General features: G+C 37.2%; 1 protein-coding gene across 5 annotated transcripts in view; it reads right to left on the minus strand.

Moving 5' to 3' along the window:
• The window catches only part of LIFR (LIF receptor subunit alpha), a 76,545-nt gene that overhangs the window by 17,867 nt on the left and 32,700 nt on the right, over positions 1-25,978 (minus strand). For all 5 annotated transcript variants that reach the window (XM_030927542.1, XM_010367662.2, XM_030927543.1 and 2 more), the window contains exons 6-14: positions 18,949-19,123; positions 17,638-17,892; positions 14,031-14,160; positions 13,437-13,606; positions 11,540-11,685; positions 10,213-10,375; positions 7,084-7,154; positions 3,956-4,169; positions 1,197-1,376 (exon numbers count right to left, since the gene is read on the minus strand). In XM_030927542.1, the coding sequence (XP_030783402.1) occupies positions 1,197-1,376; positions 3,956-4,169; positions 7,084-7,154; positions 10,213-10,375; positions 11,540-11,685; positions 13,437-13,606; positions 14,031-14,160; positions 17,638-17,892; positions 18,949-19,123 (1,504 nt within the window). The remainder of the gene's footprint in view (positions 1-1,196; positions 1,377-3,955; positions 4,170-7,083; positions 7,155-10,212; positions 10,376-11,539; positions 11,686-13,436; positions 13,607-14,030; positions 14,161-17,637; positions 17,893-18,948; positions 19,124-25,978) is intronic.

The following is a 25,978-nucleotide window of genomic DNA, read 5'->3' on the forward strand; positions in this document are numbered from 1 at the left end:
GGAACCGTGTAAGGCTCATTCAGCTCCATGGGAGGGGATGCAAGGGAAGGTGCAGGAAAGAGAAGGCTAGCAAGTGGTTGGGCCCTTGAAAAGGGAAGTGCACTATAAGAAAGGATAAAGGGTACAACTTAGGACGATCATTACCACTTCAGCCAATTATATATGTGGAGGAGTTTGGCTGTATTCCAAGTAGAACTGGAAAATAATCTGAACTCATATGTGATAATCCAATGAATGGGACCCATCCTCATCATTTGACAGAGAAACAATAAGCAAGTAGAAAGTGTTCCCTGAGAGAGAGGTAAGGAGTAGGCTGCTTGCTCTTCCGCACTTCCCTAACATGCAAGGGAGGCAGGAGACGGGAATGATCAAGAAGCATCACTACTGACAGGCTACAGGGTCCAGAAATCCCATGGGGACAGGCAGGATACACTCCCATCCTGCCAGGAAAAAAAGATAATATTGGAGAGAGGGCTCTAATGCCTAAGGAAAGCCTGGATTAGCCTGTAGGTTATTAAATACTGCTCTATGGCTAAACTTCTCAGGCTGCATCCCATCAAGGGCCACTCAACTGCAGCTCACAAGCTCCTAAGCATTAGGCTCATGGAACACAAGGCCTCCCACCCACATTGTGCTAGGTCCTGCTGATGCCCCCTTGCCCTGCATCAGGGAAAGTGGTAAGGGGTTCACAGCCTTTCTGCTCAGTCTCTCCCTAACCTCGGTAACCTGGGCCCTGGGCAAACAAGGCGAAGGCCCTTCTGTGAGAGCAGGCTACAGTTCTGTAGTCTTCTTTTTTCATGAACATTTATTTATCCATGTTGCTAAATTTTCCACATAACTTTTAATGTTACTTAACATTCCATTTTATAGGTGTACCATCATTTACTCATTCCCTTAATTGCTATTTGGGTTTTTAATTTTTCACAATTATCAATAATATTGCCGTGAACATTCTTAGATTAAATCTGTGTTGTTCTCTGATTATTTCTAAGAATAAATTTCTAGACGAGTAATTAACAGATCAAAGGGTTTGGATCCTTCTACATGCTGCCACAACTACCCTCCCACTCCCAGGAAAATCAAACCTATTCACACCCACCCAGCAGGAAAGAGAATCACTTCACTGTACCTAGTCCCACGTGTTACCTTTTAAAAATATTCTGTAGAACTTAATTAGAGATACGAATTCATCTTACCAGATTCGATTACAGTTTCAGTGCTGTTTGAGGGGACTTTTCTCCAGTCCATAAGGCATGGTTCCGACCGAGACGAGTTACACCACTTAACGACGTAGTCACAAGTCATGTTGGGGTCGTAATGCCAGGTGAGGAGAATGCCCTTTCCCATCCCAACAACTTGCTCTATTTTGAGATCATCTTCAATAAGAAAGGAGGATATTTTACTGGCATTAAAAACAATAATATAAGGCAAACCTCACAAAAATGGACATGAGTTAGAAAAATCACTTCACTGTGAAGAAATTATAAAATAGTACTCAAACTAGATAAATCTTTAGCAAAGATTGGAAGTGTTGCTCTGTTATTTTTATTGTAACAACTGTAGCACTCACCTATATATATATAGATTAACATAGCAGCTGAAAGAAAGTGATTTTTTAAAAGCACCTAGGATCTGGTAGTAACATATTAGGGCTAGGACATCAAGATCAAGGCCCAGGAAGGATGCAGCTAAGGGCACTGGCTGGGACGGGAGACTGGGGAGTGGACAGTGGACAGTCTGAAGCCCTCCTCTCATCACCCACCAGGAATGCGTGCAGAGAACAGGCGGGGCCCAGCACAGTGTGCGGAGTAGGCACTCAATGAACTTGTGGAAACAGCAGACGAACTAGCCCCCTCTCTTTCTTTCAAGGAAGACTGTGGCCCCAGAGGTGGGCTGAAGGGGTTGTCTGGCTGACCAGGGGCAGGGTGGGGGCAAGGGAGAAAGCTGTGGAGACACCCAGAGGCTATGAGGTGGGATGGCCGATGTGGGCACTGAGAAGGAGAAGCCTGCACAGCGTCCTAGGAGATGCCATGGGCAAGGGGCAAAGGCTGAGGGCAGACACAGGAGTGGAGGCCCTGGCAAGGTTTCCTTTCCCTATCTTGCCAGATCTTGGCCTAGGTAAGAAGTGGAATCCCGGGCTTGGGGAGAAGAATTGGGGTGGGAGATAGGGCAGTGTGGTCAAAAGGGAGAAGGAAATTTCCCACTGTGACAGGAGAAAAGTAGTAGTTTTTATAACTGATTTGTATTTAATGGTTCAGTAAAAACAAACATAGAAAGGTTTTTGGTTATTTCTAAGAATAAAGTTTTAGACAAGTAATTGTCTCAGGAGCCAGATGCTCAGGAGGCTGCAAACTGTAGGTGAGTGGCCCTTGATGGGACGCAGCCACGGCAGAGTATTTAACCACCCACAGGCTACAAAAAGGGTTCAGTCAAACCAACACAGACATTTCCCACTGTAACAGCAGAAACTAAGTAATAGCTATAACTGATTTATATTTAAGGGTTCAGTAAAAACAAACATAAAAAGGTTTTTTGAACAAAATGTGCATTCACAAAGCAACTACTACTAAATGCAAGACAACAATTTGGCTTAGAATATAGAACACTTCAGACATAACAGCTTTTTTTGCTCAACGTGACTAAAAAGCCACAGTGTAAACCTGAGTTGAGGCTGCAGAGCCTCCCTCCAGTCTTTCCAGTCCAGAAAATCTGTCATCAGATTTTCAGAAAGTGTCTGAAAGCTGATGACAGAATTGCTAGTTCTGTAAATTACCATTTTCTAAGGGATACACAGAAAAGGTAGGATTATGCTTCCTGAATAAAAAGACAACATAGCTATTGCCTAGAATTGTGAGAGCAATGAAATATATAACCTAAATCAGTATGTTATCTTCTTATGGATGTTCATATCTCTGTCTCCTTCATTTTTTATTTTGTTATTTTTGCCAGGCCAAAATGAAGAAGTCATTATTCTAAGTCCCACCTCCCAGCATCTGCCACAACCGCTGGGCATCTCCAGCAGCACTGCTGCCTAGGCTCTGTATCTCTGAAATGCACTTTGTTTTCCCCCTTCCTTCCTCCAAATTCTCCTATGACTGACTCAAAGAGAACAAAGAAGCAGTCAAGTAACAAGCAATAAGAAATGGCCTCAAACTGGAGTTGGAAAGCTACTTAGAGGACCCTAACTGGACCGATTTTTCTTCCTCTAGAAGCTGTGGTTATAGAAAGGTGCTCCCATAGCGGGCAAGACAGAAAGGTGGGTTGGCAGAAAATGACTGGAGCACAGAGATCAGTGGAAGAAGAGGTGGACGTGGCCATTTAAAGCTCGTAACTCTCAAAGTCGTCAAGATAGAAGCTGGGAGGAACGTATTAATCACTGGATATCTATAAAATTTAAAGAAAGGTGCTAAATTTTAAGAATTACACCACAGTTGTTTTTCTAAAGCCTATGCTGAAGTTCTAATTTATACCTTAAGAAGACTTTTTTTAATCAATAAAGAATGTCTATTAATAAGGAATTTCTTACCAAAAAAGGTGCTAATTAAAATAAGCGCTTTTTTCTCCTGCCCAACAATTTGCAAAACAGCCTAGCTGACCTAAAATAAACTTTCCTAGTCTTGGGTAAGTGTCTTGGAGAAGTGCCTGAATGTCATTTGAATTAACTGTTAAAATATTTCTTCCTAAAAATACTATCCACCACTGTACCTCTCCAATATTATCCACTCTTAGTTACTGAGTACAGTAATGACTGTATCCCTCAGTGCACATGCTTCAAGTCAATACTAATTACTTCTCTCTCAATGAACTGTAGACATCAATCTGCTCATTCTGCCTTCTATGTCAGCAGCAACAAGGTATACGAGAAGAATGCTGACATGACAAAAGAGCAAGTAACATCAGACATTTCTTACTTTAGTTTCCTGTTTTTATATACTAAACCATCTCAAGCACTCACCATTTGGAATTTCCATACTCGCTATTTTGGAAGGTGGTGACGAGCCCACAGAATTTTTAGCCACCACACTGATGATGTAGTCATTCTTATCAAGCTGTATCTCTGCTTTGTGCTGAGGATCAGGGATTTCAGAAAGGGACTGTGTTTCCTCATCTGATGAACATGATACATTGTAGGAAAGTATTTTTCCATTAGCTTCATTAATGGGTAAAGGCTATGAAAAACAGACAAATTGTTATAAAAACCTGCAAAAGGTGACTATGACTAGGCAAGGTAATTGGGTTTAAACTGGATGGTATATTAACAATAACAAGGTTGGCCAGGCGTGGTGACTCACACCTGTAATTCCAACACTTAGGCCAAGGCAGGTGGATCACTTGAAGTCAGGAGTTCGAGACTAGCCTGGCCAACATGGTGACACCCTGTCTCTCCCAAAAATACTAAAACTAGCCAGGTGTGGTGGTGAGTGCCTATAATCCCAGCTACTTAAGAGGCTGAGGCAGGACAATCACTTGAACCCAGGAGGTGGAGGTTGCAGTGAGCCAAGATCGTGCGACTATATTCTAGTCTGGGCAACAGAGTGAGACTCCATCTCAAAAACAAAAAACAACTAGTTACAAGGTAATATCAGAAAAGATGAAGCTGGCCGAGTGCGGTGGCTCACACCTGTAATCCCAGCACTTTGGGAGGCCAAGGTGGGTGGATCATGAGGTCAGGAGTTCGAGACCAGCCTGACAAACATGATGAAACCCTGTCTCTACTAAAAATACAAAAACTAGCCAGGCATGGTGGCACCTCAGGAGGTTGAGGCAGGAGAATCACTCGAACCTGGGAGGTGGAGGTTGCAGGGAGCCGAGATCGCGCCACTGCACTCCACACTGGCTGACAGAGTGAGACTCCATCTCAATAACAACAACAACAAAAAAGAAGCTCTCAACAGTGTGAAACACAGAATCAAAATCCACTGAGACCTGGGTAAATCAGGAAAGAGACACTGAAGAAAAACTATACTTGCTATAAGCAGTAAGAGTACACAAAAATTTGAAAATTAAGTGAATAAAAAACAATATTTATCTCCACATTTTTCAGGAGCAAAACTTTTAAAACTATCCAGAAGCACTGCTCTACTTAGTAACAAATAAAACATTTAAAAAAGTTATAGCATCATGGGTTTTTTTCTAAACATTTGTTTTCTCATTTTAAAGTATTATATACCCACTACAGAAAATCTGGAAAATATATAGGAGTTGAAACTAGTAAAAATCTACCATATTCCCACCTCTTAAATATTCTTTCATTTTGATATTTCTTTCAAGTTGTTTTTCTAGGTACAGATCTTTTATTAACATTGTTTTAATTACATTACACCATCTTACTTTTTACTTTTCCAAAATGTACACTTGTCCATAATACAGTTATATACATTTTCATGGTTTTATATCTCATGTAGCATTTTTACCAGTGCACTTGAATGTCCCTTAAGTAAATGAAATTTAAGTTGTTCCTAATTTTTCACAATACTAAAACAAATATTTCGGTGAATTTTTTTGTGCCATGTTTTTTTTCTTTTTCATAGAATTTAATATGAATTTCTAAAAGTGAACTTACTGGATTAAAAAAATGAACATTCAAACCTCTTCATTTCTACTGAACTGCTTTTCACAGCAACTGCCTTAATTTATACACCAATGTATGGGGCTCTCTGGTCGAGACTGAGGATGATGTAATACTGCTAAAACCTCCGCTCCAGCAGAGAGGTCTCTGGTGATGCTCCAAATGGCCTGCTCTAAGGGGCAGGCTTTCGTCCTAAGACTTATGGGCTTCTTGGGATACTCCAGACCACACACTGTTTGAAATGTCCTCCTCCCCCAGTTTCTCTATTTTCTTCGCTTTTCCTGTCCCTCTAAACCTTCCCCATCTCCTCTGCTGGCTCCTCCTCCTCTGCTGGTTCTATGCACGCTGCTGTCACCTGGGCTCCAGCCCTGGCCCATTTTTCACCTTGCATCTCCAAGTGATCCCATTTATATGCTACTCAAAGCTGTTTTCAGTGCCAATCTCTCCCCTAAGCTCCAGAGCCTTACATATATCAAACTACCTACTGAACTCTACACATGATATCCCAGTGGCATACCTTTTGAAAACTCACTATGACCAAAACAACATAATTTTCTACCCGAACACACTCTGACTTGGCAAATGGCGGTACCATCAGCATAGGTAATGAAGTTAGAATCTAAATTCTTTCAATGTTTTTAGTCTTTACTTAAGTCTTCGTCTAGTTTGAACAATATTCCAAACTTTCTCTGTATTGAAGTAAATTGTATAATTGTTGCTATATTATCATGAAATCTGACAGGCAACTCAGAGTAGCCGGCGGATTTTCTAATCAAGAGTGGATATAACAGTCAAATACAATCTCAAAGCAATAGAACTCACAACGAACCTGCATGTACACTTCACTTTACTCAAAGCTGTATCGATGTCAAAAGTTTTTTTAAATAAAATTATGTTTTACATTCCATAACAAAATTCACTATTTAAAGGAATCCTATTATGACTGCTCGTGTAAAATCTAATACAGAAAACAACTGTTCATGTTTTTGATATTCATAAAATACTGAAAAATACAGCAACAAAAAATGTTCCAGCAGAGAAAAATTAGTAAAATATGCAATTCATATTTCATCTAAATATTTTACAAAATCATACAAAACTTTAAAACTGGCATGTCATAATGCAATTTACTGAAGGGAAATAAATTACACATGAAATATGTAAAAATTTAGTTTCCCATTCATAGAAGAAAAATGTAACAAACAGGATTGTAACCTATAGATTTCAACTGAAGTGAGGGAGATGGAATTCATGAAATCTTCAGGTCCTTTACAGGCCTTATAAGATCAAACTCGAGAAGGCTCAGATCTGACACAGAAGATCCTCAAATCACTGTGGGAAGTTAGGAGTGATGAGGAATTTGGGTGGTTTAGGAACCAGGTTAGATTCTCATCAATATTGCACAAAAGCCAGTCTGGGAAGTTTCAGCTCCTTGATGACCCAACAAGTACCATATGTAAGTTAAGCAGTTTAGCAAAGTAATGTAAATGTTCACGGAAAAATTAGATATTTACCTTCCAATAGATTATTAAATTTTTTCCATCAGAACTCCACTCTCTCCAAGTGTCAGGCCCCTTTGAAGGAACTAAAAAGGAGATTTTAAAGTTAATATCTGAAGATACATACTATATGTATATGGTGCTTGGCATTTTTTTTCTAGGGTATTTGAAATTCTCAATAAAATGTGAAGCAGTTCAGTGGCTTCCACTTAGAAAACGGAGCAATGGAAAATCTAAGCTCTCAACAACTTTTGCAAAACACACGGCCCCTTCAAATGGGTGAAAATCTACCTGCAGGCTGGCTGTACTGGTTCCCTGGGTTCCCCTCTGTCTCATATCCTCCCACTCCCTCACTTGGCCACATACTGGCTTCCTGGCTGTCCCTCAGATATGCCAAAGACACCTGCCTCAGGCTCTCTGCATCTCCTGTGTCCTCTCTTCCTCTGCCTACAACTCTCTTCTCCTAGATAAAACAACATGGCATGCTTCCTCATCTTTGTAACTCAGCTTGAGTATTACCTTATTAGTGAGGTCTTTTTTAACTACCCTATTTAAAACTGCAATTCCTTTCACCACCACCACCCCTTATCCCTCAGCCTTTATTCCTATCCTTTCCTCTCCTCTGTGGCATCTGTCACCACCTGATAAACTGATGTGTCTATGTCTTTGTGTGTACATATATACATATAGATGTGTATATATATAAATTTATTTCTAGTCCTGGATCCTACAAACTCCACAGCAAGAGATCTCTGTTTTATCTGCTGCTATATCCCTGGTAACTAGAACAATTCCAGACACATACAGGTTGAATGTCCCTTATACAAAATGCTTGGGAGCAAAAGTGTTTCAGATTTTGGATTTTTTCTAATTGTAGAATATCTGCACACACATAATGAGATACCTTGGAGGATGGGATCCAAGAACACATAAAATTCATTTATGTTTCATATACACCTTATACACACAGCCTGAAGGTAATTTCATACAATATTTTAAGTAATTCTGTGCATGGAACAAATTTGTATTAAGTACTAGAGTGTGGAATTTTCCATTTGTGGCATCCTGGCGGTGCTCAAAAAGTTTTGGATCTTGGAGCATTTCAGATTTTCAGATTACGTATGCTTAACCTGTAATGCATACTCAGTAAATATTTGTTGAGTAAATTGATGCCTTCATCTTAATGAGGTGCAAATAAGATGTTTCCTCCTGGAGACAACAGTTCATTAACTGAAGGCAAAAACTCCTATTGTGGCTAGTCTTCAAAATGACCAATAATCCCCATGTGTGTGGTGCCCTCCCACACTGCATTAGGGTTGGCCTGTGTGACCAACAGTGTACAGCAGACATAACTTCTGATTTTAGATCATAAAAGATACTGTTCAGTCACCAGCTCTGGGAGGAACTGGCTGCCATGTCATGAGCACACTTAAGCAGGCCTAGAGAGAGGCCCACAAGGTGAGGAACTGAGGCCTCCAGCCTTTAGTCACAGGAGTGAACCATCTTGAAAGTGGATCCTCTAGCCCCAATCAAGTCTCCAGTTCCCACCCACACTCCTGACTGCAGCTCTCATGAAAGACTCCAAGTCAGAGATATCCAGCTAAACTGCTCCTGGATTTCTGACCCACAGAAATGGTAAGATAATAAATATCTGCTGTGTTAAGCCACTGAATTTTAGGGTAATTTGTTGCACAGCAATAGGTAACTCGTATCTTCCCTCTCTGTACTCATGCATAGCTTTCACTTTTGATGATACAAGTAATTCTTACACATATCACAAAGTGCCCTCATGTCTATACTTCACATCTCTTCATGTGGAGAGGCAAAAATCTAGATTAACATCTATCATTTATTTGTTTTGCTATTTCTTAATTTTTTTGGAGGAAGTATTACATCTCCTATACTGCATAATATAAATAAAGCTCTTGCTATCTTTTGTTAAATGATTCCTAAAAAACCTATTTCGGCCGGGCACAGTGGCTCATGCCTGTAATCCCAGCACTTTGGGAGGCCGAGGCGAGCACATCACAAGGTCAGGAGTTCGAGACCAGTCTGACCAACATGGTGAAACCCCATCTCTACTAGAAATACAAAAATTAGCCAGTCGTGGTGGCGGGCCCCTGTAATCCCAGCTACTCAGGAGGCCAAGGCAGGAGAATCGCTTGAACCCGGGAGGCGGAGGCTGCAGTGAGCCGAGATCGTGCCATTGCATTTCAGCCTGGGCGACAGACTGAGACTCTGTCTCAAAAGAATAAAAAATTAAACCTATTTCTAAGTTTTTGTTTTTTGTTTTTCACCTACATCTGGTTTTTCAAGGATAGAATATCATTCTGTTTTTGGAAATTATCATATTTAGAAAACCAGTTACCTGATTTTATAACTATCTTGACCTAGGTATACTACAGAAACTGAAATTCAAGACCTTTTAGACACATCATTTCTCAGGTCTAGGTCACAAATAAAAACTAACAAATTCTCTTTTTTAGTAATTTTTTTTTTTAAATGCCAGTGAGTTAAAAGCTAATTAAAATTCCAAGCAGAAGAGACAATAGGAGAAAAATCATTCTATGCATTATTGTAATATGGTGATATGGTGGCAATCATGGAGGAGCCCTGTCCGTTCACATAATTTATGACAATCATTTTTCTATACTATGACAAAACTTCAAAAACCATCATTTAAAATACCTGTGATATTTTATTAGCAGGTACTACACAATTTATCTAACCATCCCCCACTTTTAAGGACTCTGATAGCATTTTTTTTTTTTTAAATTTTGAGACGGAGTTTCGCTCTTTTTGCCCAGGCTGGATGGAGTGCAATGGCGTGATCTCGGCTCACCGCAACCTTTGCCTCCCAGGTTCAAGCAATTCACTCCAGCATCAGCCCCCAGAGTAGCTGGGGTTACCGGCATGTACCACCACACCCAGCTAATTTTGCATTTTTAGTAGAGGCAGGGGTTCTCCATATTGGTCAGGCTGGTCTCGAACTCCCGATCTCAGGTGATCCACCCTCCTCGGCTTCCCAAAGTGCTGGGATTACAGGCATGACCCACTGTGCCCGGCCAACTTTTTCTTTTTAAAGAAGTTGAAAAACTTCAGGATACACATACTTATTAGCCATATATCACTTAGTTAACTTACTGGCTTCTGTGGTTAAATGTTGTTTTTTATTGCTCCATTTGCTCCATTTCCAGAAAGTTTCAGTAGAACAACGAATCCGAAAAGTATATACAGTGTACGGATTTAACTTGTCCAGAGCAACAAGATAACTTGAATTTTCTACTCCTTTGATTGTGACATTCCGCTATTAGAAAACAAATAAATATGTATGTAGGTATATATTGTGTGTATGAATACATATAAATATATATACACATACATACACTTTTTTTGGTAAGAAAGCCTTCAGATTTGTAACACAAACCGACAGAATCTCAACGAGTTTGTATATATAACACCCAAAGCAGTTTATCCACTATAATATTTTAATTCTTATATACCTGCCCTTATGCCCTGCAATAGTAATAAAAAATTGGGTTGTCTTTTTAATCCAAATACTGGCTCTAAGTAATAATGGTCAATTAAATTATCTAAAGGATTACATAATTTTGATAATCAGTCAAATGGCTAATGGTGATGCAACAAACCTTAACATGATTTAGTAATTTGAGATGACTGTGAGGAATAAATGTATTATTTGGATGATATCTGGAAGTTTCTTGGAGGCTGGCATTACCTTCTGTGCATCTTTGCTAATATGACACTTAAAATTTCTAGTATGATGCTAAACATGTAGCAAATATGAAACAAATACTTCCTTAAACTAAGTAAATATAGTTAAAATGAAACAATTCTAAACAAATTGAAGATCCGCGTGTCTCACAAAAGCCTCTGAGCTCCCCAAAACATTACAAAGAAGCTTTTCAGATTATATTTCACAGTTGTGATGGATTTTCTAGACATCAGTAAATTTCCAAATGAATAGTTAAGTACACCTCATTTATTTTAGACTTACCACAAATTACATGATAGTATAATATAAAAGTCAACCTAAATATTTAAAATATGTTAAAAAGTCATGTTGTGACTTATAAGTACCAATTACAACTTGCTCCCACTGCCACACTTCACAGTTTTAAAAAATCACTTCTGCTGTCTGGTGCCAATTCATCCATTAATGATGCTAAAGGTTACAGCAAAAACTACTCATTCATTCACAAATTTACTGAGCACCAGCTATGTGCCAGGTACTATACTGCATCTGTGAACACTCTGAGGAATAAAAGTCAAATTTACAATTGTTTTTCAAATGATACAATGCTGTTATTACATGGATACTAATGTCTTTCTTGGTTCTTAGTAAACCTCTATAATAGTCTGAGAGCTTAAGCACATCAATCTGCTTAATTCTTTTTGAGAACTGTTTCATCCAAAATAATCACAAAGGAAGTCTTTAGGAGAATCTTACCTGTTCTTGTACTGAATTAGATTTCTTAATTTCAATTTGACATAAAAAATTAATCTTTGCAAAGTTGCCTGGTAAATGCCAAGAAAGTTTAACAGCTGTTGAATTAATATCCTTCACTTTGAATGAAGTAGGAGTATGGGGATAAACTGCAAATATAATTTTTAAAGATTACTTTAAACATTTATTTAAAGGGGTAAGCTATCTTCTAATATGACAACATAAAAAACAAGGAGGCATCATTAGTGCTAACCAACAACATCCTACTCAGTATTTGTGGAATCGATAAACCTAATTTCTACTACTGAAATCTTGCCAACATTTTTAAACAATCAATCATGTTCAAAGCTCTTCAATTAGTGTCAGGAATACTCAAAGGTAGTAAGATCACAGTATCTACCTTTAAGGAATTTCTAATTTACTTGGGGAATGACCAAAAAAAAAAAAGAAAAAAACAAAAAAGAAAGAAAAAAAAAGAAAGATAATAAGAATATAAATGCTAAGTTCTAAATGCATGATACAGATATTAACTACTTCGTAAATGTAAGCATGGTAGGGTAAGTCTTACAGTGAAGATGGAACTTAAGATGAACTTTGCAGGAAGAATCAGACAAAAATTGGCCAAAAAAAAAAATGCAGAAAAGCATTTTAGGCAGAGATGGCAATAATGAAGGTACAGCGAGGCAAACTGCATATTATGTTGGTGATAGTGTGTATGCCCACTTGAATGGCAGGAAAGAATCACATGGGAAGTAAGGCTGAAATGGCAGAGGGCAGACAAATGCATACAAATACTACCATGCCAGGATAAAATGTAGCCATGGTGACACTAGGAAAAATCCAGAAATCACAAAGATGACAGGAAAGAATAACTGATAAAAGTGACTTATACTTACAAATAAGGCAACAGGATCATCTACTAATCACTTGTGAGACTGTATGATACATGCCCTTGGTTTAGGCCCTTTCTCCCCTGCCTGAGTCTCTAAGAGAATGTCTAGGTCGTTGCTCAGTGTGCTGCGAGCCTGACATGGAGTGTTAATGCACATGGACCGTGGGAATGAATACCAAAAAGATCAACCACATTTTATTTTTATTTGGAGCTATGCATTAATACGATTGGTAAAAATGCAGAAATCGTTAGTAATAAAAGGGACAAACTATTAATATATACAACAACATGGATGGCTTGTATGTATTTAAAAAAAATGTCAACCTGCCTACTGTATGATTTCACTTATGTAACAGTCTCAAAATGACAAAACAACAGAGATGAAGAATAGATTCATTGTTATCAAGGCACAGGGGATGCTGGAAGGGCAACATGAGCAAGCTCCTTTGTAGTGACAGGGCAGTTCTGTATCTTGTATGTGGTAGTGGTTACCTGAACTATACATATAAATTGCACAGAACTACATACACACACACAAGTACAAATGAATGCACATAAAAATTGAGCAAGGTCAGTAGTCCAGTTAACAGTGTTTTAAGAGTGTCAATTCCCTGGTTCTGATATTGTACTAGAATTATATAAGATGACACCACTGAGGATAGCCAGAGGATGGGTTCACAAGGCTCTTATTATTGCAACTACCAGTGAGTCAACAATTACTTCAAAATAAAAGTATTTAAAAATTGGGCAGAAGATATTTCAGAAATCAAGAATTATCAGAAACGGCTACTTATAGTTTATTTGTAAATTACTAATTCAAGTATTTAAATTCAATAAAATAGTAAAACTTGAAATTATACATTTAAAGTTTTTATAAATATATGAAATTAATATTAAGTAAGTATAAAGAAAATAATCAGCAAAAAGTAATCCCCGTATTTTTCATTAACCAAAGCATTTCACCACTTCTAAAGTTATTTTTAAGACATTAGTTTATTTATAGCTTACCTTTTTCAGTTATATTAACTAAAATTGTTGATTCTGATCGACCCAGAGGATTGTGGGCATTCAAAGTAAAATTATATATTTCTTGATTGGGAAGCATTTGAAAGAATAATTGATAGCTTTCATTTGTCGGTGCTTCAGCTCTTTTAAATCTAACATATTTTCCTGAAAAACTGTTAATTAAAAAAAAATTTCAAAATGGCAAGAGACAAATATTGCAGGAAAAAATGGGCAAATTTGTAATACTTAATTTGTATAAAAAGTTTAAATTTCTAATTCGAGGCATATTACATACTCAGAGAAGAAAATGTACATGATACAGAAAATAGAAGAAAATAATCAGCTGTAAGTTTACTACCCAGAAACAGTCTCTGTTCATGAAATTCAAGTATTCTTCATTCTAAGCTTCTTAAAAGAGACATGAAATTGAGTGTACATGTGGCTGAATTGCAGTACTTATAAGTGTAATTTTATACAGCATATTTGGTTTTATACCTTGCTTGTAATGTAAATGACCTAGTGCACTTCCCTATGTTATTTAATATGTACCTCCAATGTACTCCTTGCCATCTGACATCCTTTCCCAATTATCCTTACCTTTCAAGTAAAGTGTAACTTGTAGCACGTGGGCCCACCAATGCTGTCGCCCTTCCTGGATTCCAACTACATAGAATTTCTTTTAAATCATGTGTCTCACAATTCAGTTGTTGAGGAGTATCTGGTGGATCTAACAAAAAAAAGAAAAAATCTAGGTACTTATGATTACATGTATTTTCCCTGAAAACATAATATTTTATAAATGTTAATGCTTTCCACAATTTCCTAAAAAATGAAATAATTTACTATTCACATTTTACTTTTGAACAATGCAGGAATGTCTTGTCAGAGTTCACATTACATTAGAATTGACAGATTAAAATATACTGAAAAATGACTCAGCTCATTTGGAAACTCCCTATAGCAACTTCAAAGATCAGTTACCACTTTTTCCCCTTAATCCTACTTCAGAGTCTATCAAATCTCTCAAAGAAACCTGTGTCTAATATGTTAAGTCAGAAAAATCTACAGGTTAAAAAGTATTAGCACCTATCATCGACATACTGTGATTTGAAAAGAAATACCAAAACATATTGAAAATCAATAAGTCATATTACATGTTTCAGAGTTCTAAAACACACTATAAGTACTGTTATTTAGAAAACTCTTGGTAAAATCCTGTGCTCCATATTCAAACTGACTGCAGCTCTTTCGTTCTTTTTCTCTTTCTCAAAACTGTTCTCCTTGGCTTTAAGGCAGGACTAGAAAAATTAATTTTTTTTTTTTTTAAGATGAGACCTTCAAAGTGATAAACAAGCTGGGCGTGGTGGCTTACGCCTGTAATCCCAGCTCTGGGAGGCCGAGGCGGGCAGATTACTTGAGGTCAGGAGCTTGAGACCAGCCTGGCAAACATGGTGAAACCCCATCTCCACTAAAAATACAAAAATTAGCCGGGTGTGGTAGGGAGTGCCTGAAGTCCCAGCTATTTGGGAGGCTGAGGCAAGAGAACTGCTTGAACCTGGGAGGTGGAGGTTGCACTGAACCCAGACTGTGCGAGAGAGTGATACTCTATCTCAAAAAAAAAAAAAAAAAAAAGTGATAAATGAAAATTCTACAGTCTGACACTGTTTATTGTAGAAATATTTCTGTAATCATGTTTAACCATACACATATAGAAACTGGTATTTCCTCTGTCATATTTATCCAAACTATCGTTCACTTTTGGTAAAAGTTCTTTTTTAAAAAAACTGCTTGTTTAAAAATTCTGTAAAATGTTTTTTTCACAAACTTGAATTAAAAAAAAAAATGCTACCTAGTTTATCAAGCAAAACTTAAGAAAATTTTACACCTTCCCCAGAGATAAGGATAACATCCTTCAGTGATATTTTAGGTAACATTAAGAGGATTAATGAGTGTTTATATGAGAGTTTAACAATTAGATAAGTAAACAAACACTGACATATTTATTCTGAAAATTGTTTTAAATCTAAGGCCAAATATTCAGTCACTCTATTAAAACCACATACCAAAAATTTGGAATATATTTAAAATGCTGGTTATTTTAGGATTTGGCAGATATTAAGCTGAAATATTAAAATCTAAATAACAAGAGCAAATAAGAGATAAATAGAAGGACAGACAGAAGGGGAAAAATTTGAGAGGACAGTATTTGAAATGTACTGATTTTCTTTTCAAAGAAATTGACTTATAAAATAATCAACTGAAGCTAGGTTAAAAGCTAGGTATACATCAACTACATTTTTATGTACCAGTCAATAGAAAGTGCAATTTAAAAAACAAAGTCATTTTTAATATTACCAGAAAACACCAAGCACTAGGAAAAAATTTACCAAAAGACCGAAAGACATAAAAACCTCATATTAAGATGAATTAAAGAAGACCCAAGTAAATGCAGGGATATACCATGTTCACAGTTTGGAAGATGTAAATATTGTAAGAATGAAAATTCTCCTAAATTGATCCATGGATTTAACGTAATCCCAATCAAAATTCCAGCAGAGTGTGTAGGGAAAAACTAATAAGCTGATTCTAAATTTCTTTTCAGTCTTTTCAGTAAATGGTGGCTTAATATCCATAAAGAAAAGGAAATAAATGAATCCTGATACCTAACGCACGAAATAACCTGTTCTTATAAATTTCCTAAAAGTTCCCTCTGAAGGGAGATGTTACTGCTGCTCAACACATATTGTACATACAATATTTCAACCTCCAAACGTTATAAATGAAGGTTAAATTATAAATTAAATCAGCTTGTTCTATCACTATGATAAAAGATTACAACACTGTCTGAAATAATAGAAATGGAAACAGTGCATAGTCTCATCTTTTAAGTTTTAATTTCTTTTTTCATACTTTTAAGTAATAGCTCATTTTTAGTATTGCACATGAAGCAACTTCACTACATATACCACTGGGTCTCAACTTAGACTCCAGGACTATTTGTGAGAAATGTTGCACGTAATTTCCTAACATTCCATTAAGAAGGAAAATATGATTTCCAGGATTTAAATTTGAACGTAACCTTGCTTTCACTTGAATTCCAAATGCATTACTGAGAAGACAAAGAGAGTCAGATTACACCCATCAAGGTGAGATGAGCACCTAAGCCCGGCTATTCCTTTGGGAACACATCAGTATCTGAGTGAAATTCATCAAGAAGTACTGTATGAGTAAACAAGAGAGCTGCTGATCTAGACCACAGCTGAGAATCATAAAAAAAAAAAAAAAAAAGAAAGAAAAAGAAAAAGCACTAAGCAATCAAAAGAAATATCATAAAATCTAGTCAATCTATCTTACACACTTTATTCACATGACCTATAGACCAAAATCCCAGAGTTCTAATTCAGCATGCAGGGAGGAAGGGACTCACTGATAAAGATAAAGCTGTCAGTGACACCAAAACGTTACAGTTGCTACAAGAAAGGGAGGCAGAAAAACTCTAAAATTGAGACCTAAAAGTTCTAAATGTTTATCTGTGGACATTCAACACAAGCCAAATGGGCAGGGCAGCCCACAACGAACAACTACTTCTGGAAATACCATGGAATTTTAGACTGTGGGGTGATCATGTTAATACAGACAGCTTGAATGATAGAGCATACATCATATATAGAACGCAGTGGGAGAGTACATTTCCCCTCACCCATGTCCTTCTGCCAGCCTGTTCTTCTCAAACCTAATAGTTAAAAGCTGGAGAAGATATGTTATGCTACTGAAAGATTTTGTGTAAAACTGCTATAATTTCTTTAATTTAGATATTTTAAAAAAGGTACACTTTAACTGGAAAATTAATTCACATAATATCTAAACAATGCAGGGTTAAGAAATATTATATACTATCCTTGACTTAACAAAGTTGTTAACTAAGAATTTAAACTAAACATTAGAAGCTAGATGTTTCAAATATGATTACGGAACCAACAAATTATACAGATACAGGTTATGTAGAAAACAAGCTTGCAATTCATTTTAAAACAAGCAAATATTCTAGTGCCTCCTTTGTATATAGCCTTTATATTAAAGAACAAAGAAATGAGAAAGAAATAGAATCACTCCCCACACCTCCCACTCCAGAAGAAGAATTAAGGGTTTCAAGGAGGGCCAAAACAGGCTAATAGGAATTCTCTCTTTAAAATCATATACTTACATCCAGCAAAAATAACCGTTCCAAATATGTTATCTTCGGTTGTAAAAACCACATTTGTTCCACTACTTGCAGAAACAGAAATATTACGAATCTTGATTGCAACATTTTCCCCGTCAAGACGGATCAAGGGGCAGTTTGTATGGCCAATCAGTGCTGATAACACTTTTTCTTGACTTACACAACAAAATGTTATGTCTGAGCCTACAAGTATCACTTTATCTTGAGGAAAAACCTTAGTCTGAGAATCAGGCATCCCTAGAAAGAAAAGGAAGAATTATAAACATTTTATACAGAAGTCTTTTACATAAACTTTTCTATATTTTAAGACTTTTTTTTTCATAAGATGACTTTTAAAATAGCCCAGTATATACACTACAAACTGTTAGGTACTTTGGATGGTCCAAAGATAAGGTGTGTTCCACAGGTTTTGTAGGAGCAAGATATATACAAGAAATTTTTAAAAAGTGTATGTGGTTTTATTTACTTATGAAGGGATAATGGTGAGAAAGCAGAAGCAGATTACAGGTCAATATCTAAAGTTAATGTCATAGGTTTATATCTAAGAAGTCTAAGAGTTGAAATTCTGTGGGTTTATATATACATGTGAACAATCCACGCCCTCCAAAAATCGCTAATTAAATAATTCCATTCCTTTTATTCAATGTATTTAGGGCATATGTCTTACTTTCCATTGGCCTAAATACATGCCCAAGTACTCCACATCCTAAAAAACAATTTTCTTTCATCTAGTCCCCTTCCTTCCTCCAATCCTTTTCTCCATAGAGAGATCTATCTCTACAATGATTACCAGCCTTTTCAGGATTTCATTTTATGATCAACAATTTTCTAGGACCCCCATCCAAACTGCCAACATTCTCCCTGTGTATCAGTTTTACTTAAAGTATGGATGGTTTTTGTTATGCTTGCAGATCCCCGTGTTCCTGGCAATAACTATGCAGTCTCTAGGGTCTGCTCTGTGAGCCAGAAATTGGGAACTATTTTTTTTTTTAAATAGATTTCATCTCAGTATCATCTATACACAATTTTTAATGCTCTTCACTTCCTATGACAGTGATTTTCAAACCTGGATGTTTATCCAACCACTCAGAAAGTTCTTTCAAAATACAGGTTCCTGAAGCCTATCTCAGACTTTTAGATCAAAATCTCCAGGGATGGTGGGCTTAGAAGCTCCCAGGTAATCCTCATGCAGCTGAGTGAGGCTATGAGAACTGAAAGCTTAAACTAAATCTTACTCTTAAGTAAGACGAATTTAATTCATTTGAAACAAAAATTCTTTATATATAAGCTTACAAGAAATGTTCTTCACAGGGCTCCAGTCACTCCACTCTTTGTGACCAGAAAAATGAAGATTGTCAATGTAGCATCTAATTTCCACAAAATGAATGGCACACTCCAAGGGCATATCTGAGGCCCAACTCCAGTGATGAAGTGTATCTTTGCCATTCAGAGTTGTGTTGTGGGTCACCTAAAAATGAACACAAACACAAAACTGTATTTCCAAGTAGCAATATGCTTTGCTCTCCTTTAGAATTAAAATTAGATTCTATATAGTCATCAGCTAAGTTTATGGTTTATCCTTTAATACAACTGAGTTTTGTGTAAGGTGTAATAGCAGAGTAACAATAATCATGATTCATTTTTGTTTACTTTTTCAACTTTAGGCCCTAACGTATTATATAAGATGTTGCTATTCATTGAAACATTCAATTTGGTACGCAAGAAAATACAGGTTGAGTATCCCTTGGGACCACAAGTGTGTTGGATTTTGGACCTTTTCAGATTGCATTATATACTTCTCAGATGAGCATCTCTAATCTAAAAATCTAAAATCTGCCTGGGCACGGTGGCTCACACCTGTAATTTACCCAGCACTTTGGTAGGCTGAGACGGGCAGATCCCTTGAGCCCAGGAGTACAAACCAGCCTGGACAATATGGTGAAACCTTGTCTCCACAAAAAATAAAAAATAAAAAAATAAAATTAGCCAGGCATGCTGGTTTGTGCCTGTAGTCCCAGCAACCCAGGAGGCTGAAGTGGGAAGGTCTATTGAGCCTGGAAAGTCAAGGCTGCAGTGAGCTGAGATCATGCAACTCCACTCCAGCCTGGGTGGCAGAATGATATCCTGTCCAAAAACAACAACAAATAAATAAAATAACAAAAATCCCAAATCTGAAATGCTCCAGTAAGCATTTCCTTTGAGCATCATAGTGGGGCTCAGAAAGTTTTGAATTTTGAAACACTTTGAATTTTGGATTTTCAGATAAGGGATGCTCTCCCTTACCTCCTGAAATCACTTCAAAGTAGGAGTAAACAGATTTTTTTAAAAGGTGTGAATGGACAAAGACAAAATATAGGAGATAAAGCAACATCACTAAAATCTGGAAGCTGGAAAGCAAATGGATAATGGTAACTGATGTAGAAGCCCTGAGAAAACGCAATCTTAAGCATCCAATGGGAAATACAGGAAACCAGCTTGTTTCTATTACAGAAACGCCAAAGGGCTCAGTGAGTGGCTGTCCCAGGCTCCCCTGGAAATAAAGAGCTCAAAACAGCAGGACTGCTTGAAAGTCGTTTGAAGATATGTTGGCTACCCAGATCCCTTCCCATACTCCATGCTATTGAAGGACTACCTTTGTTTACCTTGGCAGAAGAATAAAGATTTATGTTCTGGAAGAGTAAAACAGAATATCTTTGGATTGAAGAATTTTAGGAAGAGATGAAAATGGGGACTATCATTCCAAAAACAGGGGGATTGCTAACCCATGCCTTCTTCCTCTGCTCAGCTCACAGGATACTGGTCTGCCAGATTAATCCTCACCAGGTAATAGTCTAAATGAACTTTTCTGAGTCACATGAATAGCTCAAGATAAAATACCTAAAATAAAATTTGGCGTTTGCCACCTGCATAGCCCATCCTCATCACTCCAGAGGGAGGGCCCTCATCAACCAGTCCTATCCAGAGAAACCAAAGTTCCAATTAGATTAAAAAAAAATTTTTAAGAGCCCCTCACTTAACTATGAGCAGCAATCAGGATGACCAGAAAGTGTACAAGAAATTCTAATATGAAAGTCAATAACCAAAAAGAAAAGAAGAAGAAAAAAATGTGAGGAAACAGGGCATGTAGAAAAAAAATTTTAATCATTAGCATCCTCAGAGATAAGATATTGCATCCATGAAACAAAAACTGTATACATTAAAAAAATCCTTTCAAAGAAAGGATCTTCTATAAATTAATAAACATATGAATAGAAATTCAATAGCAAGATGCAAAATTCAGTTTAGAAGAAACTTCTCAGAAAATGGAAAATACATAGAAAACAAGAAAGATAAAAAAACAATCAGAGGATTGTTGTGGAAGGTTCACGAAGAACAGAAGTTCTAAAAAAAAAAAAAAAAAAAAAGGAGAAAAGAGAAGGACAAATCAAAGAAATAAAACAAGAAATTCCCAAGCTGACACACACGCGTTTTTAGACTGACAGGAGCCCAATGAGTGTCCAGCACAATAGATAAAGATAGATCCACACTAAGAAACAATGGAATCATACCTTCAAAATCTTGACAAAATTTTCCAACCTATAATTCTCACCCAGTTAAACTAGTAATCATGCACAAGTGCAGAACAGACATTTTCATAAATGTGGTATCTCCATGTATTCATTTGGTAAGCATTTTACACTCCGCCCAGTAACGTATGATATGAAAGTTCCAGTTCCTCTGCAACTTCTCAGTATTAGTAATTGATAAGCTTTTAAATTTTTAAATAACTAAATTAAAAGAATAAATTATATTTGCAAGTGAGCTGTTACAGACAGCAAAGAATATCTACAATAGCAAGTAACTACTGGAATACAGTTGGCTCCCTCTATTCATCACTCCGCATCTGTGGGGTTAACCAACTGTGGATCAAAAATACTTGGAAAAAAATTTGCATCTGTGCTAAACATGTGCAGACATTTCTTGTCCTTATTCCTTAAACAATACAGTGTAACAACTACTTACACAACGTTTACATTGTATTAGGTATTACAAATAATCTAAAGAGGGTTTAAAATATACAGGAGGATGCCTGTAGATTGTATGCAAACACTACACCGTTTTACATCAGGAACTTGAGCATCTTTGAATTCTGGTATCTAAGGGAGGTCTGGAAGCAATCCCCCAAAAGATATCAAGGGATAAGTGCATATGCTTCCACAAAAATGAGGAAATAAGAGAAAAACTGGAGATTTAGCAAAAAGAAGATCCATCTTAAGACAAACTTGTAGGAAATACCCTAGATGATGGAGACCCCTTGGACCACAGCTTCCTAAGGAATGTGCTGAAAGACACTGAGGTCTATCTTGAGTGAGCTATAAATATATCTAGTATTAATCCATTCAAACCTAGAACTGATCGGTAGGGGTTGAGGCTACTGGAGCCTCTGTGATGCCTCTGGCCACAAGCGGTCTCGGCTATTTTACCACACTCTGTGCTATACAAATATTATCAGTGTCTGTGTGAAACCTTCTGTGAATAAGGTTGGGAAGCCAGTCAGAAGGCCCTCAGAGAGATTTATTCGAAAAGATAAAACTGATAAAATACTTAGTATACTTGAAAATTGCAAGGAGATCTACACAGCCTGCAAAGAATTTAGGATTAAAGTAATAAAGCAGAGAAATAAACAAAAAAACAAGATAATACAAGGAGTGTACAAAAAAATGTGGATTTTTTTATAGACCATAATACAAATGAAGAATACCGTTCTACCAAAAATTATCACAGATTCCACTGGAAAAAGATAGGAAAATGGCAGGCTGCAGGGAGAAGGAGTGAGAGGGAGGAGCAGAAAGAAATAAGGCGGTGGGGTGACAGGAGAAAAGGGAGGGGGCTGCTATCAAGAAATAGCAACATAAGCATGCTATTTGGAGAAATGAAGATAAATAATGAAAGGGACCAGTTAAAAGAGGTGAAACAGGTTGTTTCCAGGGAAAGCCAAGGAGGAGTATTTGTATGGGGGGGAGCAGTGCCTAGTGAGCTCTTCCCGGTGTGTGCAGCACACAGCTCCCACTGCTGGACACAGAGACCAACGCACAGACAAGTGCCTCACAAATGAAACATGAATGCAAAGCATTCTTGATTTTTAAATTTTAAAATAATAGCCTTATTACAAAATAATAGAATTATAACATCATAAAATGATCACAAGCAATTTTGTCTTAAATACTGACATTAATAACATACAATTAATAAAAATGTCCTGGAGCATTTTCCCTTTACAGTTCTAAAGAAATGTGTTCTTTCTCATTGCTTCTTGCTATTATTTTCCCAAACAAATTTTTTCCCAAAAGTAGGGAATTACTGTCTTGTCATTGGCTGACTTACACATGTTGAGGAATGAGCTATATGGTTTTAGCATAACAGTCCCTTCATTTAAGTCTGATTTCACTCACATTTCAGAATGTCCCTCTTTAATTCTAGTATTCTCTACTTAGTTCCTCCTCAAGTTACATTAAAAATAAAAAAGCCTTGTCCCTATCCATCTGACAAAGGGCTAATATCCAGAATCTACAAGGAACTTAAACAAATTTACAAGAAAAAAATCAAACAACCCCATCAAAAAGTGGGCAAAGGATATGAACAGACAGTTCTCAAAAGAAGACATTTATGTAGCCAATAACAAAAAGCTCATCATCACTTGTCATTAGAGAAATGCAAATCAAAACCACAATGAGATACCATCTCATGCCAGTTAGAATGGCGATCATTAAAAAGTCTGGAAACAACAGATGCTGGAGAGGATATGGAGAAATAAGAATGCTTTTATACTGTTGGTGCGAGGGTAAATTAGTTCAACCACTGCGGAGGACAGTGTGATGATTCCTCAAGGATCTAGAAGCAGAAATACCATTTGACCCAGCAATCCCATTACTGGCTATATATCCAAAGGATTATAGATCATTCTACTATAAAGACACATGCACATATATGTTTATTGCAGCACTATTCACAATAGCAAAGACTTAGAACCCACCCAAATGCCCATCAATGATAGCCTGGATAAAGAAAATGTGGCACATATACATCATGGAATACTAAGCAGCCATAAAAAAGGATGAGTTCATGTCCTTTGCAGGGACGTGAATGAAGCTGGAAGCCATCATTCTCGGCAAACTAACACAGGAACAGAAAACCAAACACAGCATGTTCTCGCTCATAAGTGGGAGCTGAATAATGAGAACACATGGCCACAGGGAGGGGGACATCACACATTGGGGCCTGTCAGGGATTGGGGGGCTAGGGGAAAGATAGCATTAGGAGAAATACCTAATGTAGATGATGCACTGATGGGTGCAGCAAACCACCATGGCACATACATACCTATGTAACAAATCTTCAGTTTTGCACATGTATCCCAGAATTTAAAGTGTAATTAAAAAATTACAAAATTAAATAATAAATAAATAAAAAGATTCATCCCTAAAGGGAATAGTGACAAACAATATTTTAGCAGCTTTACAGATATACTATTTACTTTGCAGACCCTAGAGCAAATATTGCCACTGTACCAATGATAAAAATGAGGTTTGAGGAGTTATCCTAAGCCCATAAGTGGTAACTCAGAGTGCAAAATGTTAGGCCATAATGTCAAGTTAAGCAATATAATTTAAATAAATAATAGCTTTAAGACAGCACTGGTAGAGCTGTATCAAAGTTAGCTGCAAATTAGATTAACAGACAAGTCTTGCCATGAGAATCAAGAAAAGTGAGAGTTTGTGGGCTGAATTAAGATGGGCTTTAAGGCCAGGCGCAGTGGCCCATGCCTGTAATCCCAGCACTTTGGGAAGCCGAGGTGGGCGGATCATGAGGTCAGGAGATGGAGACTACCCTGGCTAATAAGGTGAAACCCCATCTCTACTAAAAATACAAAAAATTAGCTGGGTGTGGTGGCTCGTGCCTGTAGTCCCAGCTACTGGGGAGGCTGAGGCAAGAGAATTGCTTGAACCCGGGATGTGGAGGTTGCAGTGAGCCGAGATTGCGCCACTGCGCTCCAGCATGGGCAACAGAGCGAGACTCTGACTCCAAAAAAAAAAAAAAAAAAAAAAAAACGATGGGTTTTAAAATAAGGAGTAGGTAGTCTGGGCAAAAAAGTGAGACCCCATCTCTAGAAAAATTGAAAAAAAAAAAAAAAGTTGGGCACAGCTGCATGCATCTGTAGCCCCAGCTACTCAGGACACTGAGGCAAGAGTATCCCTTGAGCCTAGAGTTTGAGGTTGCCGTCAGCTAGATGATAATGCCACTGTACTCCAGCCGAGGTGACAGAGCAGAACCCTATCTCAAAAAACAAAACAAACAAAACAAAACAAATAAAATAAAATAAGGGGTAGGATTTGACCTGGGTCTTGAAATGTAGGTTCAAGTAGGATATGTGAGAAGGAAGGGGATGACATTTTAAATTAAAAAAATATATATTTCTTATAAAATATAAATTGTAGCAGTTAAGACTCGGAAACCAAGCTGCCTGGGTTGGAATCCTGACTCCACCACTTAAAAGTCTTCCTGTGACTCTGTTACCATCTGTAAAATGGGAATAATAATAGTATCACCCTCCTGGGACTGTTGTGAGGATAAAAAGAATCAAAGTATACAGTAATGTGCTATATAACAATATTTCAGTCAATGTGGGACCACATATACCATGGTGGTCCTTTAAGATTATAATGGAGCTGAAAAATTCCTATTACCAAGTGACATCATAGCCAACATAATGTCATAGTGCAACATATTACTCATGTGTCTGTAGTGATGCTGGTATAAACAAACCTACTGTGCTGCTGGTATAAGAGTATAACACATGTAATTGTACTCTGTACACAATACTTGATAATGATAATAAATGACTATGTTACTGGTGTAAGTATCTAGTGTACTACACTTTCTATCATTATTTTAGAGGGTACTCCTACACATTTTTAAAAGTTAACTGTAAAACAGCTTCAGGCAGGTCTTTCAGGAGGGATTCCAGAAGAAGGCCTTGTTACCAGAGGAGATGAGAGCTCCACACGTTACTGCTCCAAAGACCTTCCAGTGGGACAAGATGTGAAGGTGGAAGACTGTTACACTGACGATCCTAGCCCTGTGCAGGCCTAGGCTAATGTGTGTGTTTTTGTCTTTGTTCTTAACAAAAAAGCTTACAAAGTTAAAGAAAAATAATTTTTAAAAATACAAACAAGTTTATAGAGTAAGGATATAAAAATATTTTTGTACAGCTGTATAATGTGTGTGTTTCAAGCTAAGTGTTAACACAAAAGAGTCAAAACGTTTTTTAAAAATTAAAAGTTCT

Source organism: Rhinopithecus roxellana, chromosome 3, assembly GCF_007565055.1.
Source record: "Rhinopithecus roxellana isolate Shanxi Qingling chromosome 3, ASM756505v1, whole genome shotgun sequence".
Taxonomy (NCBI): Eukaryota; Metazoa; Chordata; class Mammalia; order Primates; family Cercopithecidae; genus Rhinopithecus; species Rhinopithecus roxellana.